Source organism: Geospiza fortis, unplaced genomic scaffold (assembly GCF_000277835.1).
Source record: "Geospiza fortis unplaced genomic scaffold, GeoFor_1.0 scaffold659, whole genome shotgun sequence".
Classification (NCBI taxonomy): Eukaryota; Metazoa; Chordata; class Aves; order Passeriformes; family Thraupidae; genus Geospiza; species Geospiza fortis.
This window is the reverse complement of record NW_005054530.1, coordinates 303,046-316,629: the sequence shown is the minus strand read 5'-3', so window position 1 is coordinate 316,629 and position 13,584 is coordinate 303,046. Positions and strand designations below refer to the sequence as shown.

At 51.2% G+C, this 13,584-nt stretch overlaps 1 protein-coding gene across 1 annotated transcript; it reads right to left on the bottom strand.

Annotated features, from left to right (window-relative positions):
- Positions 1-9,224: 9,224 nt before the first annotated feature.
- Positions 9,225-12,381, bottom strand: P2RY2 (purinergic receptor P2Y2). Its single transcript, XM_005429172.3, has one exon. The coding sequence runs from the start codon at positions 12,376-12,378 to the stop codon at positions 11,302-11,304; it is 1,077 nt and encodes a 358-aa protein (XP_005429229.1). The 5' UTR covers positions 12,379-12,381; the 3' UTR covers positions 9,225-11,301.
- Positions 12,382-13,584: the final 1,203 nt, after the last annotated feature.

The following is a 13,584-nucleotide window of genomic DNA, read 5'->3' as shown; positions in this document are numbered from 1 at the left end:
AGAAGAGTTGGTGCTTCAGGACTGTCTCTAATGATGGGTATCCATCCACTGGGTGCAGAGGAGCTGCTGGTCTCAGTTTGGAGACTGGGAAGTGACAGCTCCTGAAGTTTCAGCTTTCTGACCCCTGTGAGGACAAGGGATGCTAGAAAATCCTGGGAAAACCCTGTGATAAGAAGATAAATAGAGAGAATGCAATAGCAGAAGATGTGTTACTCTTGTGTTCTCAGGGCTGGTTGGATTTGATTTTGGATGGGCTGATGGTGGCTTCTCTAAGACAGCAGGCGCTCATGAGCACACTGAGGCGTGTTTCAGAGAATCATGGAATTATTTGAGTTGGAAGGAACTTTAAAAGACCATCTTGTTCCAACCCATCTTGTTCCAACCCCAGACCATGGGCAAGGACACCTCCCACTAGGCCCCCAAGCCCTGTCCAGCCTGGCCTTGAACACTTCCAGGGATCCTGGGTGTAGGACCCAGGGTTTCATCTGCTCTCTCTGAGCACAAGCTCATCACTTCAGGCCCTTCCCACCCCTGGCTCCGTGGTGAGGAGCAACGCCTGGTAGGAGGTGACCCCCAGGTCAGCTTGCCCTGGACTTTGTGTCCCAGCTGTCCCTGTGGCTCCCCAGCTGGCACAGCCTGGTCCATAACCACGGACACGGAGCTGCCTCACCGCTGCCACAAGAGCAGGAACTGCTCCCTCTCCATCCTCCTTCCCTCTGGGCTCTGGGGAATTTCCATTTTTGCTCTCTGGATTATGTTCAAGCCCTCAGGCCACACAGAACAGCAGCAAGGAAGCGAGCTGGTGTTGGGGAATGGCGTTTAGGGGACAAAGGAGATGTCCCCATCCCTGTTCTCCACAAAGATGGAAAGGCTAGGAAAGGGGTTCATCTCTAAGAACCCCCAGGATATTCACAGGGGATTTTTATCTCTTCACATGTGCTCAGCCAAGCAAGGAGTTGCGCACTTGGAAAAAAGATCTGGCTGCATACCATGGGCATCTGCTGTGCCCATAACATTTCAGCAACACAAAGAGGCACTTTGCATGAGACAGCACTTTCACACCCTTGTGTGAATTCACAGATTTTGAGCTTTCCTGGGCAAGAAAAAAGGCTGTGTCTTGTTTTAGGGGTGTAGAGACACCATCCAGCCAAGTAAATTTGCAAGTTTTGCACTGTTAGAAGTTAAAGATGCTTTTTCTTAGCTTTTCCTCTTCTTCTGGAGGATCCATGCACAAGCTCAGGGTGCTGCCACCAAGCTCGGGGTGGCCAAGCTGTGACAGGCAGAGCCAGGACGAGGAATTTGCTGTGCCACAACACTGACCAGCGACTCTCCAGGGCTCAGGCTGGGAAGTTAAAGTGTCCTGGCCCATGGCCAGAACAAATATTCCTTTTAGGCTCATCAGACAGAGGCTACATGTCTGGAGAGTCGCTGCCAGCCCCGAGTCTACTGGCCAGAGCAGAGGTCAGAGAGGCTGTCCCTGGAGGACAGTGGTCAAGGGGCACCTGGAGGTGATCACACTGCCAAACCCCAAGGCCCAGAGCAGGAGTGTCCACAGCACCATGTTCCTGCTGAAGCACCCTTTGGTTCCCACTAGCTCTGGCTGTCCCAGAACACTCTGTGTGTGTCAGGGACGGTTCCGCAGCACACCCAGTTCAGCCAGCCTTGCCCTGGGAAGATGCTGATGGGGATGAGATCCTGGACCCTGACCTAGACTATGAAATATGAGAAAAAATAATTTTCGACAGCAATATTTAAGAGATTTTACTTTTCTCTCTTTCATTGTGACCATCCAAGTGATGCTTCTGCTGCAAGATGCTCTGGACTTTTCTTTGTAAAAGCCCACAGCCTGTAAAGCCTGTAAAGTCTTTAAAGCTCTCAGATCCTGGAATCCCTCCTAATTAAGCCATGAATTAGTGTTCCATCCTCGGAGAGGACAAATTCATGGCCAACCCATAGGGTTGACCATCTTTGGGTGTTATTTTGATGGGTTTGATTTGGCTCAGCTAAACCCCTGCCTGGCCATGGTTAGAAAGTTGTTTGGATTTACCAGAGAAGGTTCAGTATTTCTGCCAAGTATTTTGAGTGGGAAAAAATTCCTGGTGCTGCAGTGTTTGACTGCAAAAAGGGAAATGACAGAGAAATGAGGAAGCTCCAGAGAATTAAGCAGCTGAACAGGATGAAATGTTTGCAGAGGGAGTGGAAGTGGGCTGAGGATGCAAGTGCAAAGCACTGATTCAAAAAGGCCCAGGGCAGCCAGGTCCAAACAGAAGGCTGAGAAATGCCACCAGGGGAAAGAAAAGAAAATCACCTGCAGAAGATCCATGGCATGTCCAAATGGGAGGCATGGGAGAGGTGATGGACACAAGTGGAATGTGAAAAGTTGAATGTGAAATCCACTTGAGTGTGTGGAAGATTTTGAGGAACAACTCACTGAGAGCTGCAAAAAGAGTTAACAGGAAGCAGAGCCCACAGTGCAGATCTGCAGAGCTTCGTGGTGGTGGTGGATAAAATTAATTGTGCTGAATTGCACAGTGCTGAGGAGGTGGCAGCATCTCCTGCGAGCTGTCCCTGCCCTGCTGTTCCACAGGGAGATGGGCTGGAGCTGTGACAGGCCCCAAGGGGCAGTGGAGACCTCAAACACTGATCAATGGTTGTAAAAGACCTGTCCAAGACCCAAGACCAAGATCCAAAATCACCTGGATGGAACAGGGGGGTTCCAGCCACCAAGACTCTCCCTCCAGCACCCATCTGGAGGAGGCAGTGACGTGAGGAGGTTATAAAAGCAGGGAAGTTTCCAAAGCAGGGAAATTTTCTGGAGATTATCTAACTTACCCCACCTCCTTCTCACAGAATCCTGCAGCCACAAAAGCAGGGTGTGATTCAGAGCAGGTATCACATTGCTAATTCCTTCCCCCGTCCCTTTCCCAGTGACCTCTGCCAGCAATGGGGCACTGGGACTTATGCAAATAGGCATGAAAAAAATGCACAACACATCTCAAAATACATAAATATATATTTATATATCTAACAGGTTTCACAAGACACTTTTGAAAAGAATCACCTGCTGTTACCAGGATATCTCCAGGTATCTGTAGGAAATTCCCCAGTGGAGACATCTCTGAGTGACAGCCTGAGAAACACAAACGAGGCCCTTTTCAGCGGTACTAAACCATGTCATTAAAACTGAGATTACCTGGGGTCACTTGGTACCGTGCATGGCAAACATTTGCTCTTACTGGAAAAAGTTTTTTCGTCCCTCCCTGCTTTTGTGAGAGCTTTATCTGCAGGGTAATGAGGGAACTGAGTCTTTCTCTTGCTTTTTTTTCCTACGAAATTTGGTTTCTTACAGTCTTCAGACTGATCCTCCTCCCACACAGGGTTGACGTCAAGTGTGCGTCCACCAGTTTCACAATAATCCCATTAACTTGAACCCGGACAGAACCCACAGAGCCAGCCCTGGGCAAGGCTGGGGCAGGAGGCGCTTTGTGACTGGGTGGCTGAACCAAAATTTGGGAGGAAAACATGATTCCGGTCATAGGGAGGTCAAAGGCAGTAGTTTCTGTTGATTTCTTTTAACCCTTGCCTATTTTGATAAAATAAATGAGTGGAGGTTTTTTTGTATGGGTTGGTTTTGGTTAAAAAAGTGTCTTTTTGAAATGAAAAGTCAAGTGCTTTGTATCAGAAAAGTAGGAAGAGGAATAATTCTCTCTCCCAAAATTATGATGTTTTTCTGGGAGTTGGGTTATTTATAGAAATCACAGAATTGTTTGGGTGGGAAGGGACCTTAAAGATCAACCAGTTCCACCCCCTGCCACAGGAAAGGACACCTCCCACTATCTCAGGTTGCTCCAAGCTCCACCCAGCCTGGCCTTGGACACTTCCAGCCCCATCTTCTCTATTCCCCCCTGAAATATCTCCACCCTGAACTAAAGATCAGCCTCTGATCAGCAGAGCAACACCTTGGTGGTAAGTCTTTGTGTGGAATGATTCACCCTCCTTGGACGTCACCAGCTGGATCCATAGCCCTGGGCTGGGAATGTCCAGATTAATCATTGCACCGCCACTGGCACGGTTTGGACCCAGACTCATCCAAAGCAGCTCCTGGTTTTTGGGAGGATGCCCATCTGGATGTGGCCACCTGGGCATCTTGAGTGACTCAAGAGGGTCCTGGAGGGCTCATCTCTGTCTTGTGGGCTCATACTGGGGTCTTGTGGGCTCATCTCTGTCTTGTGGGCTCGTATTGGGATCTTGTGCCAACATCTCTCCCAGGACAGGCTTTAATCCCCCAAATCAAGCATCTGATGGGCCAAAGCAAAGGGGAGGAGACCCCCAAAACACCCCACACCCCCAAAACACCACAGACCCCCAAAACACCACGTGCCCCCAGCAAGCAGGCGGCTGAAGGAGGAACCCAGAGGGGGGCAGTGCTCTTCCTCCATCTATGGGCAACCAGGAGGAAGAGCAACTGACACAAATCCAAATTTGCAGCACATTTCAATCCAGCTGCCTTCTGGGGATGCTCCAAGAGTTACCATAATTGGGGCAAAAAATGGGAAATATTTTGGTGATGAGGGGGATTTTGATGCTTCACAGGATTGCTGGAACGTGCTGCTCTTGCTCCAGACTTCGTGCTGCCTCACATCAGCAGCCAGATGCTGAAGTGCAGGCATGGGTTGCAACATCTGGGAAGCATTGCCTGGGGAGGGATGATGGATTTCGAGGAAATGACCTCATAAAGTTTGGATGAGGGTCAGGACAGTGGGGTATTAATCACCACATGGAATTGGCATCCTGGGACAGGGGCACTCACCACTGCCCACAGCCCTGGCTTGAGGCAGCATCCTCACGTTGTTCAATCCAGGCCCAAACCGTCCCAAAGATTCCACCCCCCTGGCACTGCTGCTGCTCCCCACACCAGGAGCTGAGCACAGAGGGGTCTCCAAGCCCAGACCACCCTGCTGGGGCCCATTTGCCTGAGGAGGAGCAGATGGGGAGGCACGAGCTGGGAAGCTGCTCCAGGGCTTTTGAGACTTCCTTCTCCTCGGGGTTCCTCGGATGCCATGTGCCAAAGAGGTTTGTGGCTGGAATGGGAGTGCAGATGGGCTTGGAAACACAGGCTTGGGAATGCTGACGCTGGTGACGGTGCAGTGACAGCGATGCCCACCCACCCACTGCCCCCAGGGAGTTATTTTTGGGCGCCAGCCCTGTGAGCTCAGCCTGGGAGGATGCTGGAGGGTGAGGCATTGGAGTATCAGCATCTTGCTGGGCACAGGGCTGCAGGAGATATTTAGGGATTATTTGGGTCATTCAGCAACTCCCAGCTGGGCTGTCTCGACTCCTGCACCCAGGGAGGACCAGAAGAGTGGATTCCCTGAGCACCTCCCCTTCCTGCAGCGAGAGGATGGCACCAAAGAGCTGGACACCCCACAGGAGCTCCCAGCCTGCTCTGCAGTCCCATCCCAAGGCTCCTTTGGGACCAGATGGACTCGTTCCACAGGTCATGAGGGGTGTTGAACCCGCACCCTGTTTGCAAACAGGCTGTGCTGGCACCCACGTGGCACCTTGTCCTGCTGCCAGGCTGCAAAAGTCCACCAAGGCACGGAGCAGGAGCAGGAGCAGGAGCAGGGCAAGGACCGCATCCGGCTGGGGATGGTGGAGCTGCTCGCCTGGAGAGGCTCAGGAGCCACATCCCATCCTCCTGCTTCTCAGCAGAGGAGGTTTGTAAGGAGTTTCAGGGCCCAGATAAGTGACTGATCAGGGATTTATCTGAAATAAACTCATTTCCAAAGGCAGTGATGGTGGGGAAGCCCCACCATATGCCAAGGACATTCCCAATGTGGGTGCCAAGTGGCCTCCACTTCCATCCATACACATCCATCCTTTCCTAAAGGTGTCCAGCCAGTTTCCAACCCACTTTTTTCCAAGCCAGCATGTTAAATGAGCATCAAAGCTTCCCTTAGGGGAAGGGATGGAGCTGGAACAGCAGGTGGGAGACTGGATGATGAGTTGATGGTGACCAGGCTCTTCCCCTGTCATTAAAACCACAGATCACAGGAGGAGAAACCACACAAGGGAAACTTCAGAATGAACAGAAAACTTCCTCATTCCCTGGAAAGTGCCATGGATGAAAATCAGGACCCTGCCTGGAGTGGCTGTGAGTGCCACAGTGCCAGCCTGGGGACAAGGACCCTGCTGCTGGCACATCCCCTTGGCACCAGCAGAGGACTCTGCTGCTGCAGGTTCAGTTTATTCAGATAAATTGTTTCTCCATTAAAAATCAGCCCAGGATGGATTTTGCACTGCTGGGCCCAGCATCCTCCATATGCCTCTCACCATCTCCCAAGGTCCCCCAGAGACTGAGATCACAAGAAACCTCTCACCCTTGCTTTCCAAGTTCAAAGTTGGGAGCTCAGTGGTTTGAGGGCATCTCGAGGCTCCCCCAGGATTTAAGGGGGGCTGGGAATGGGGTTTTGACACAGTGCCTTCCCACAGTGAGTGGCAAAAGCAGAGGAGAAGGGTCTGGTGGGACAATCTCCTGCTGTCCCACCAGCAGCATCAAAGGGGGCTGCAAAACTCACCCAGGGGTTTGGGGGTGCTGCAAAAGTGGGAGTCCCCAGCGCCGAGCTGAGACCTTGCAGCTCATCTCAGGAGTGAGGAGCCACAGCCAGGAAGGTTTCATCTGGCTGGGAGGATTTGTGGAATTAGGTTTTGGGATTTTTCTGGCTGATTTTTTTTCTGAATTTTTTGGCTGGTTTTTTTTTCTGAATGCTTTCCTCTGCCCTTGGGAGATCAGACAAAAGGCTTGAGGGTTCAAACCCTTCTCCAATCCCAAAGCATGGAAAAGTGGGGTTGTGGGCATCTGTGTACAACACATGCATGTGTGCCTACACGTGCACAACCCAGCTGCTCCCCCAAAACACCCCCCAAAATGTTGGTGCTTAGCCAGGGCTTAAAACTGCAGGTATTTGAGCAGAAATCATTTTTAAAAGGGTTATTTTAAACTTTCAGGTTGATTTGTCAGAATCTGCAAATATTGGTATTGAAGCTGTGAAAGTCTTCAAATAAACTCCTCACAAAGCTGGGTGATTGATGTGTTATTTCAAACACCCACTGGCTTGATTTCTCCCTGAGCAACTGCTGCCTTGGCCCAGCCATACTGGGGGAATTCCTGCAATAATATTGGGTTGTGGGATTTGGGAATTGCCCCCGTGTTTGAACAGAGCTTTGGCCTGCTGGGTGGCCTTTGGGCCTCTCACCTTCCTTCACACATCACTCTCCCAAAGCCACCTCAGGCTCTGGCACGGGGGAGGTTTCTCTGGTGTCTAAAACAAGTTTTGAGCTGTTGGGTGACAATTCCTTCATGTCACAATTTCCCATGAAATTCCTAGGAGCTCAACAGTGTGGCAACTTTGTCCCTGAATCAAACTGGCCAGGGATGACTTGGAGGGGCAGACAGACTTGTTCCTCTGGATAATCCAGCCCCCAAGGCAGAAAAGCAGAATAAAAATGGAGACAGGACTTGGAAAAAGAGGTGGATGCACCAAGTGTTTACAGTAACAGCATGGCCCGTTGCCTGCCACTGTCCCATTAAGGGCCTGCTTCCTAGGAAGGCATGATCAGGAAGGAAAAGCTCTCCACTTGGATGCTGGGAAGGTCCAGCAGAAGTGTGCATCCCTCCAGCCCATGTGGCAGATTTGTTTCCTTGGCAGGAAACCATCAGTGCTCTTAACTTTCCCTTCCTGCTGCCTGTGCTAAGGGATATTTAGGAAAAGTGGTTTGTGACCACTTGGCATGGCTGGGCAGCTTTTTTCTGCTCGTTCCTCTGCACAACCTCTGCGCTCCCCATCAGTGGCTGTTTCTCTTCCTTAATTCTCATTCTTGGGTTTGGGTGACTCAGGGCTGGTATGAGCTGTGCAGAGTCATTGCAGTAAAGACTTGGGAAGGATGCTCTAAATCCCAGAAGTGAAACCTATTCATGTGTGAGCCCTTGGTTCCTGGGCATTACTTCCAGAGAGAAACCCCAAAACCTGGGCTGAAAATCAAGAGGGGCTTTTCAGAGGTTGCATCCTGGGATATCTGATTTAGCAGTTCTGGGGCTCACAGATATTTCTCTGGCTTTATGCTTTTGAGACTTTGTGTTTTGGCAGCTGTAAGGGCTTCAAAGTTATTGAAAAGAGTAAGCAAAGCAAAGTTTTCTGTCTCTGCTTCTGTCCCACAGGGGTGATGAGTGACTGTGGCTGCCCCTTAAAGACACTGCTGGGACATCAAGTGTAAACTGATTTGAAAACAGCTTCAAGATGAAAAGTGAAGGAATTCATAGAACCAGAGAGCCATGGAAACACAGAAGGGTTGGAAAGGACCTTAAAGATCATCTCATTCTAACCCCACTGCCATGGGCAGGGACACCTCGCACCAGCCCTGTCCAGCCTGGCCTTGAACACTTCCAGGGATGCACAGAGCAGTGGGTTTCCATAAAATTACATTTGCAGACATCATCCATATCCCTTGGAAGTCCCTCTTGGAGCTGCCCAGATTATTCCTGAGCAGACCGCAAGGTGACTTGGTCACAGTTTGGAATTAACACATCCATGGAACTGAGTGTGTCCTAAGAGAGAAAGGCCCAGTGAAAGCCAGGCTGGGGACCAAGATAGTTTTCATTTGGTTTGCAATTTAAGTTGAAACCAAATGTATTTTTTTCATGGAGACTGTAGTTAGGCTTCTCCTGGTGTCTGCAGGAGAAGGTGAGGAGCCTCTGAGAACCAGAGGTTTCCAACATTTTGGTTTGGTGGCTTCTGAGTGGCTGGGAGAACCAGAAAAACAAAATAAGTTGTATGGCACAGGAGACTAATTATTTTGAGATTTGTTAATTAATAACTTAATCTAACAATTTATTCTAGTCTTCAACAAGAGCAGCCTAGGAGAATCTACCAAGACCATGGAGACACAACCAAAAAAGGTTGGCTATTGAATTTGTCACACTCCAAGGGATTTTGTCCTGCCATGACCACAGAGCTGTCTCTGGATTTTTCCAGAATGGTGGCACCAGCCCCATGAAAATCTTGAATCAAGAGTGGAGATTGAATTCATTGAATTAGATGGAGATCAAGATATACGAAGGAGTGGACAGCTGTGCCTGGAGCTTATAACATTTCCATGGTGTTCAACAACCCAGTTTCTACCCACAATACCCATCTTTGTACATACCAGAGGAGACAGCAGAGAAGTGCTTGTAGTAGAAATAAACTCATTTACTGTCAGAAATCTGAGGTGTTTGCATGTTACAAAAATAAAAATGTACAGTCACTGTCATAAAACTCACCTTTTTTTTTTTCTCTCTAGTATAAGTTAGTGCTTTTACAAACAAAAACAAAAAAAGAGTCTAGAGCTAGATTTCCAGCTGGTACCTCTCCAACTGCTCTGCATTGGCCAGTGGGATCACTTGGGATGAGGATCACAGGATGAGGGACACCCCTGATGGCACTGGCAGTGCTGCCCAGGGTGGTGGCCAGCTCAGAGGGAGGTGGGATTTCCAAGCAGGACCAGAGGAGGAAACTTCGGGATGTTTTTGTTGAATTATTCAGAGCACGGAACGTGTCCACGCTGCTTTTTGGCAAGTGTGGGAGGCCGGGCAAGGCCTGGCCTGGAGTGATGTTTGTACCAGCACAGTGCCCTGGCTGAATTCTTTTCTCCCAGCTGTTTGTCTCGCCCCAGTGACTGTGCCATGACCCTCCCCATCAAGCCAAGCTCCCTCCACAAGAACAAAGGAATAAAGCTGCTGCCATGGTGCAGGTCCGCTCTTAACCCAATCCTATCCCAAACACACTCGAGGGTGGCATGAACCACCCTACAAATGTCCTGTTTGCCTTTGCCTCCTGTGGTTGTGACATTGTTGGCTGGGACAAGAGCTCCCCATTGGGGGTGGGACCACAGGAACCTCCCAGTTAGCCCTGACTGGTCCCAGTCACCCGTGACTGAGCACACCTGGTGATATCACAGTGTGGCTTTGTCTCCACCAAACTTCACAAGAAGGAAGGATGGGAGAAACTAAGGCCTTGGTCTAAGCCAACATCAAATGTGTTTGCCTAGTCCTGAAATAGAGCTTTTACAAAATGTGACTCGTCCAGTGCTGCAGCTCAAGCAATTTTCATTTTTGGGGGGAGGAATCAGCATCCTCCTGGCAGGGAAACCACGAACCTGGGCTCTGGGCTCTTCAACCCAACAACTGCAGGAAAAAACACCAAGAGCACCTTCTGGTGAAATGTTCTGTGGACATTTTTTACAAATCCAGGCAGAATGGGGTGAAGCTCAGCACCCCTTGCAGCTCCTCAACTCGGGGTTTAGTGCTGGCAAATTTTGTCACCTCTGAGGGACAGCAGTGGGGACGTGGCAGTGCTCAGCCAAGGGGATGAACTCTGGTCTTTGCTGCTGGGCTGGAAACATGAGTCACCAGGAAGGGGGTTAAAAAAAAAAGACATGAAGAGCTCACCTTAAATTTTAATGAGCTGGAGATGATTATTAAAAGCCAGCAGCTGGAAGCTGCAGGTTCCGAAAAGCTTTTAAAGGGTGGCTGCTGCTGTTGGAAAGCACTAATGGGTTTTTTGGAAGATGTTGGCCCCACTGGAGAAACCTACAGGGGACCTGCTCGATGGTACCAGTAAACTCCAGTGGGCTGCTACCAGGGCACTCCAGTGGGATGGAATGTCCATCAGGTTAATGGGAAGGCAGTCCTTGGACAGGAGCTGGGGATTCCATCCCTGCTCTGCCAGCTTGAAGCTGGGAGAGCATTTCTGCAGGGATGCAAAGCTGTGGAAGAGACCCTTTTCTGCTGTGGGTCATACTTGTCCTTGACATTTGCATCAAGCTGCTCAGCAGAACTGCAGCTGCCTCTCCTCGTCCACCCAAAGCCCTTCCTGCCTTGCCAAGGCACAGAGGAACCCTGGCTCCCCCGTGCCAGGCAATCTGCAGACGGAATTCTTTAGGGGGACTTTCTGCACGCGGCGTTCTTGCTTGGGAAAATGTCTCAGGGCACTCAGGGCACGATTTGTTCCCCAGATTTGGTCACCTCAGCGTTGATCAGAGGGGCAGCCTGGGATGCAGAGCCAGAGATCAGGGTTCATGCGTGCAACCACAGCTGCACCTTCCTGAAAAAAAGTACAGCAAAACAAGCAGAGCAGCGCGTTTGACACAGATCACACTGGAGGGGGTGCCAGCCCAGGCACCCCAAATGCCCAAAGCCTCGGGCCCCAGAGCATCCTGTCCTCCCTTCACAGCCTGGATAAACCCTCCTGCTGTGGGGCAGAGCTAGGATTTCAGATCCTTGGAGAGCGTGTCCGTGTCGCTGCTGGTTCCCAGGTGACTGTTGGGCACGACGCCCAGAGCCACCTCGTTCTGAGGCTTCCACGGCACTTTGTTGCCTGCAAACTTCATAAATCGTTGCCCTGCTAAGAAATACAAAATGGGATCCAAGCAGCTGTTGGTGCTGGCCAGGGGACGAGTCACCTTGTAGGCCAAATTGATGGCGTTGAGGGTCTGGCAGCTCAGGTCCCAGCTCCGGAAGGAGTAGTACAAGGTACGAGTGACGTGGAAAGGAAGAAAACAAACAATGAAGACCACCAGGACGATGATGATCATCTTCACCGACTTCTTCTTGGAGCGGGAGAGGCGGGAAATGCCCCGGGTGGGCTGGAGCAGCCGCCGGGCCATCAGGCAGTAGCAGATGATGATGATGAGGAAAGGGATGCAGAAGAGCAGCACCAGCATCACCGAGCTGTAAATGACAAACTGCCCGAAGAGCTCCTTGCTGGACGTGTCGTGGCAGGTGATGGTGTCGCCCTTGGTGCTGGTGGTGACGAAGAAGAGCACGGGGGACTGGCACACCACGGTCACCAGCCACACAGCCACCGAGACCTTGCGCGCGTGGCGCACATGGCCCCACCGCAGCGACTTCAGCGGGAAGCAGATGCCCAGGAAGCGATGGATGCTGATGCAGAGCAGGAAGAGGATGCTGCAGTAGAGGTTGGTGTAGAAGAGGAAGCGCACGATCTTGCACAGCCCCACGCTGAAGGGCCAGTTGTCCCCCATGGCATAGTAGTAGACCAGGAGGGGCAGGGACACCACGTAGAGCGTGTCGCTTATGGCCAGGTTGAACATGTAGGTGGTGGAGGCGTTCCAGGTCTTGATCCTGAAGATGAAGGCGTAGAGGGCCAGCAGGTTGAGGAAGAGCCCCACCACGCACACGATGCCGTAGGAGACGGGCAGCAGGACGTATTTGAAGTCCTCATCAAACACGCACTTGTAGGGGTTGTCATCTGTGCCACCCAGGTCCAAGGAGCTGTTGGTGACCCTGGTCCAGGCTGGAGGAGTTGTGAGGTTCTCCATCACCCTGGGGGGAAAGCAAAGAGGCTGTAAGGACACGGAGACAGTGGCTCAAGAGGTCAGCACATCGCTGGCCACAGACACCACGGCCTCATGGTTTTTGGTGACACAACTGAGCCGACCCTGGCATGGAGGAATTACGGTCAGGAGGATGAGGTGAGTTTTGTTTCACCTCATTTTGTATCTGGAGCACAGAGGAAGAACTGAGCTGCTTTAAAGTCACCAACAAACCCGAGGCCACATGTGGGACTCCACCTCAGAGCTCCTGAAGCACAGCTCAATGTTCCAAACTGCCCTTCCCACCAGGTTCACACAGAAATTTGCTCTCCTGCATCACAGAACAGGAAAGATGCTCCATTCTGTGTTTAACCAGCCACGAGGGGTGACTCAGCTGAGCACCACTAGAAATGCATCCTGCTAAATTCCAGGCAGAAAGGATTAGAAAGTGGAATTTCAGCAAGCAACCCTCGTGACTGGCCCCCACTTCAGAGGTCTTCAGTTCCTTCTGGTAGGGCAAACCTCACTGCACCCTGTAATCAAACCTTGCCAAAAGGAGCACAGTCTCCACCACAGGGGCTCTGCCTGGCTTGGCTGTTGATGAGGATGAGGGGTCTTTAATGGGTTTAGTGTTGGGCTGACGGTGGCCAAGTCGCAGTCCTGCTCGCTGGCCTTGAGCCCTGCTTGTGCAGAGCTGCTTTCTGCACGGGACTGATTAGCTGGGAGGAGAAAAATGGCCTTGAAAGGGTCTCTGCAGACACACAGAGCCTGGCCTGTCTGTGAGGAGGGACAAGGGCCCTTTTGTGCCCTGGGCTTTGCTGACACACGATCTCTGAGCGAGCCCATGGGTCAGGAATCAAATTAAAATGCATTTCCTCCCTTCCCGTAAGAGGAGCCGGATTGATGTCCCTGCTGTTCCCTGCCTTACGGGAAGCCTGTGGAAATGGGGGGTCACAGGGAGACAAATCCAGCCCAGGAGCTCAGGGAGCAGCAGCTCCTGCAGGAGAAAAGCTCTGAGGAAAGGTGCCCTTGGAATGAGTGTGTGGGATGTACCCTGGCCCAAACCTCACCAGGATTTCAGGTGGGAAAAAGCAATCCTGACCTTTTCAGGTGAAGGGCTCAGCTCTAACCTGGTGCCACCATGCTGAGGGACAGTGTGGCCATGCCCTTTCTGGCAAAATAAACACCAGATCCAGAGCTATCCTTTCCCTA

Excerpts from the sequence above, each read along its gene's own strand:
- P2RY2 (XM_005429172.3), bottom strand. The coding sequence starts at position 12,378 with ATGGAGAACCTCACAACTCCTCCAGCCTGGACCAGGGTCACCAACAGC.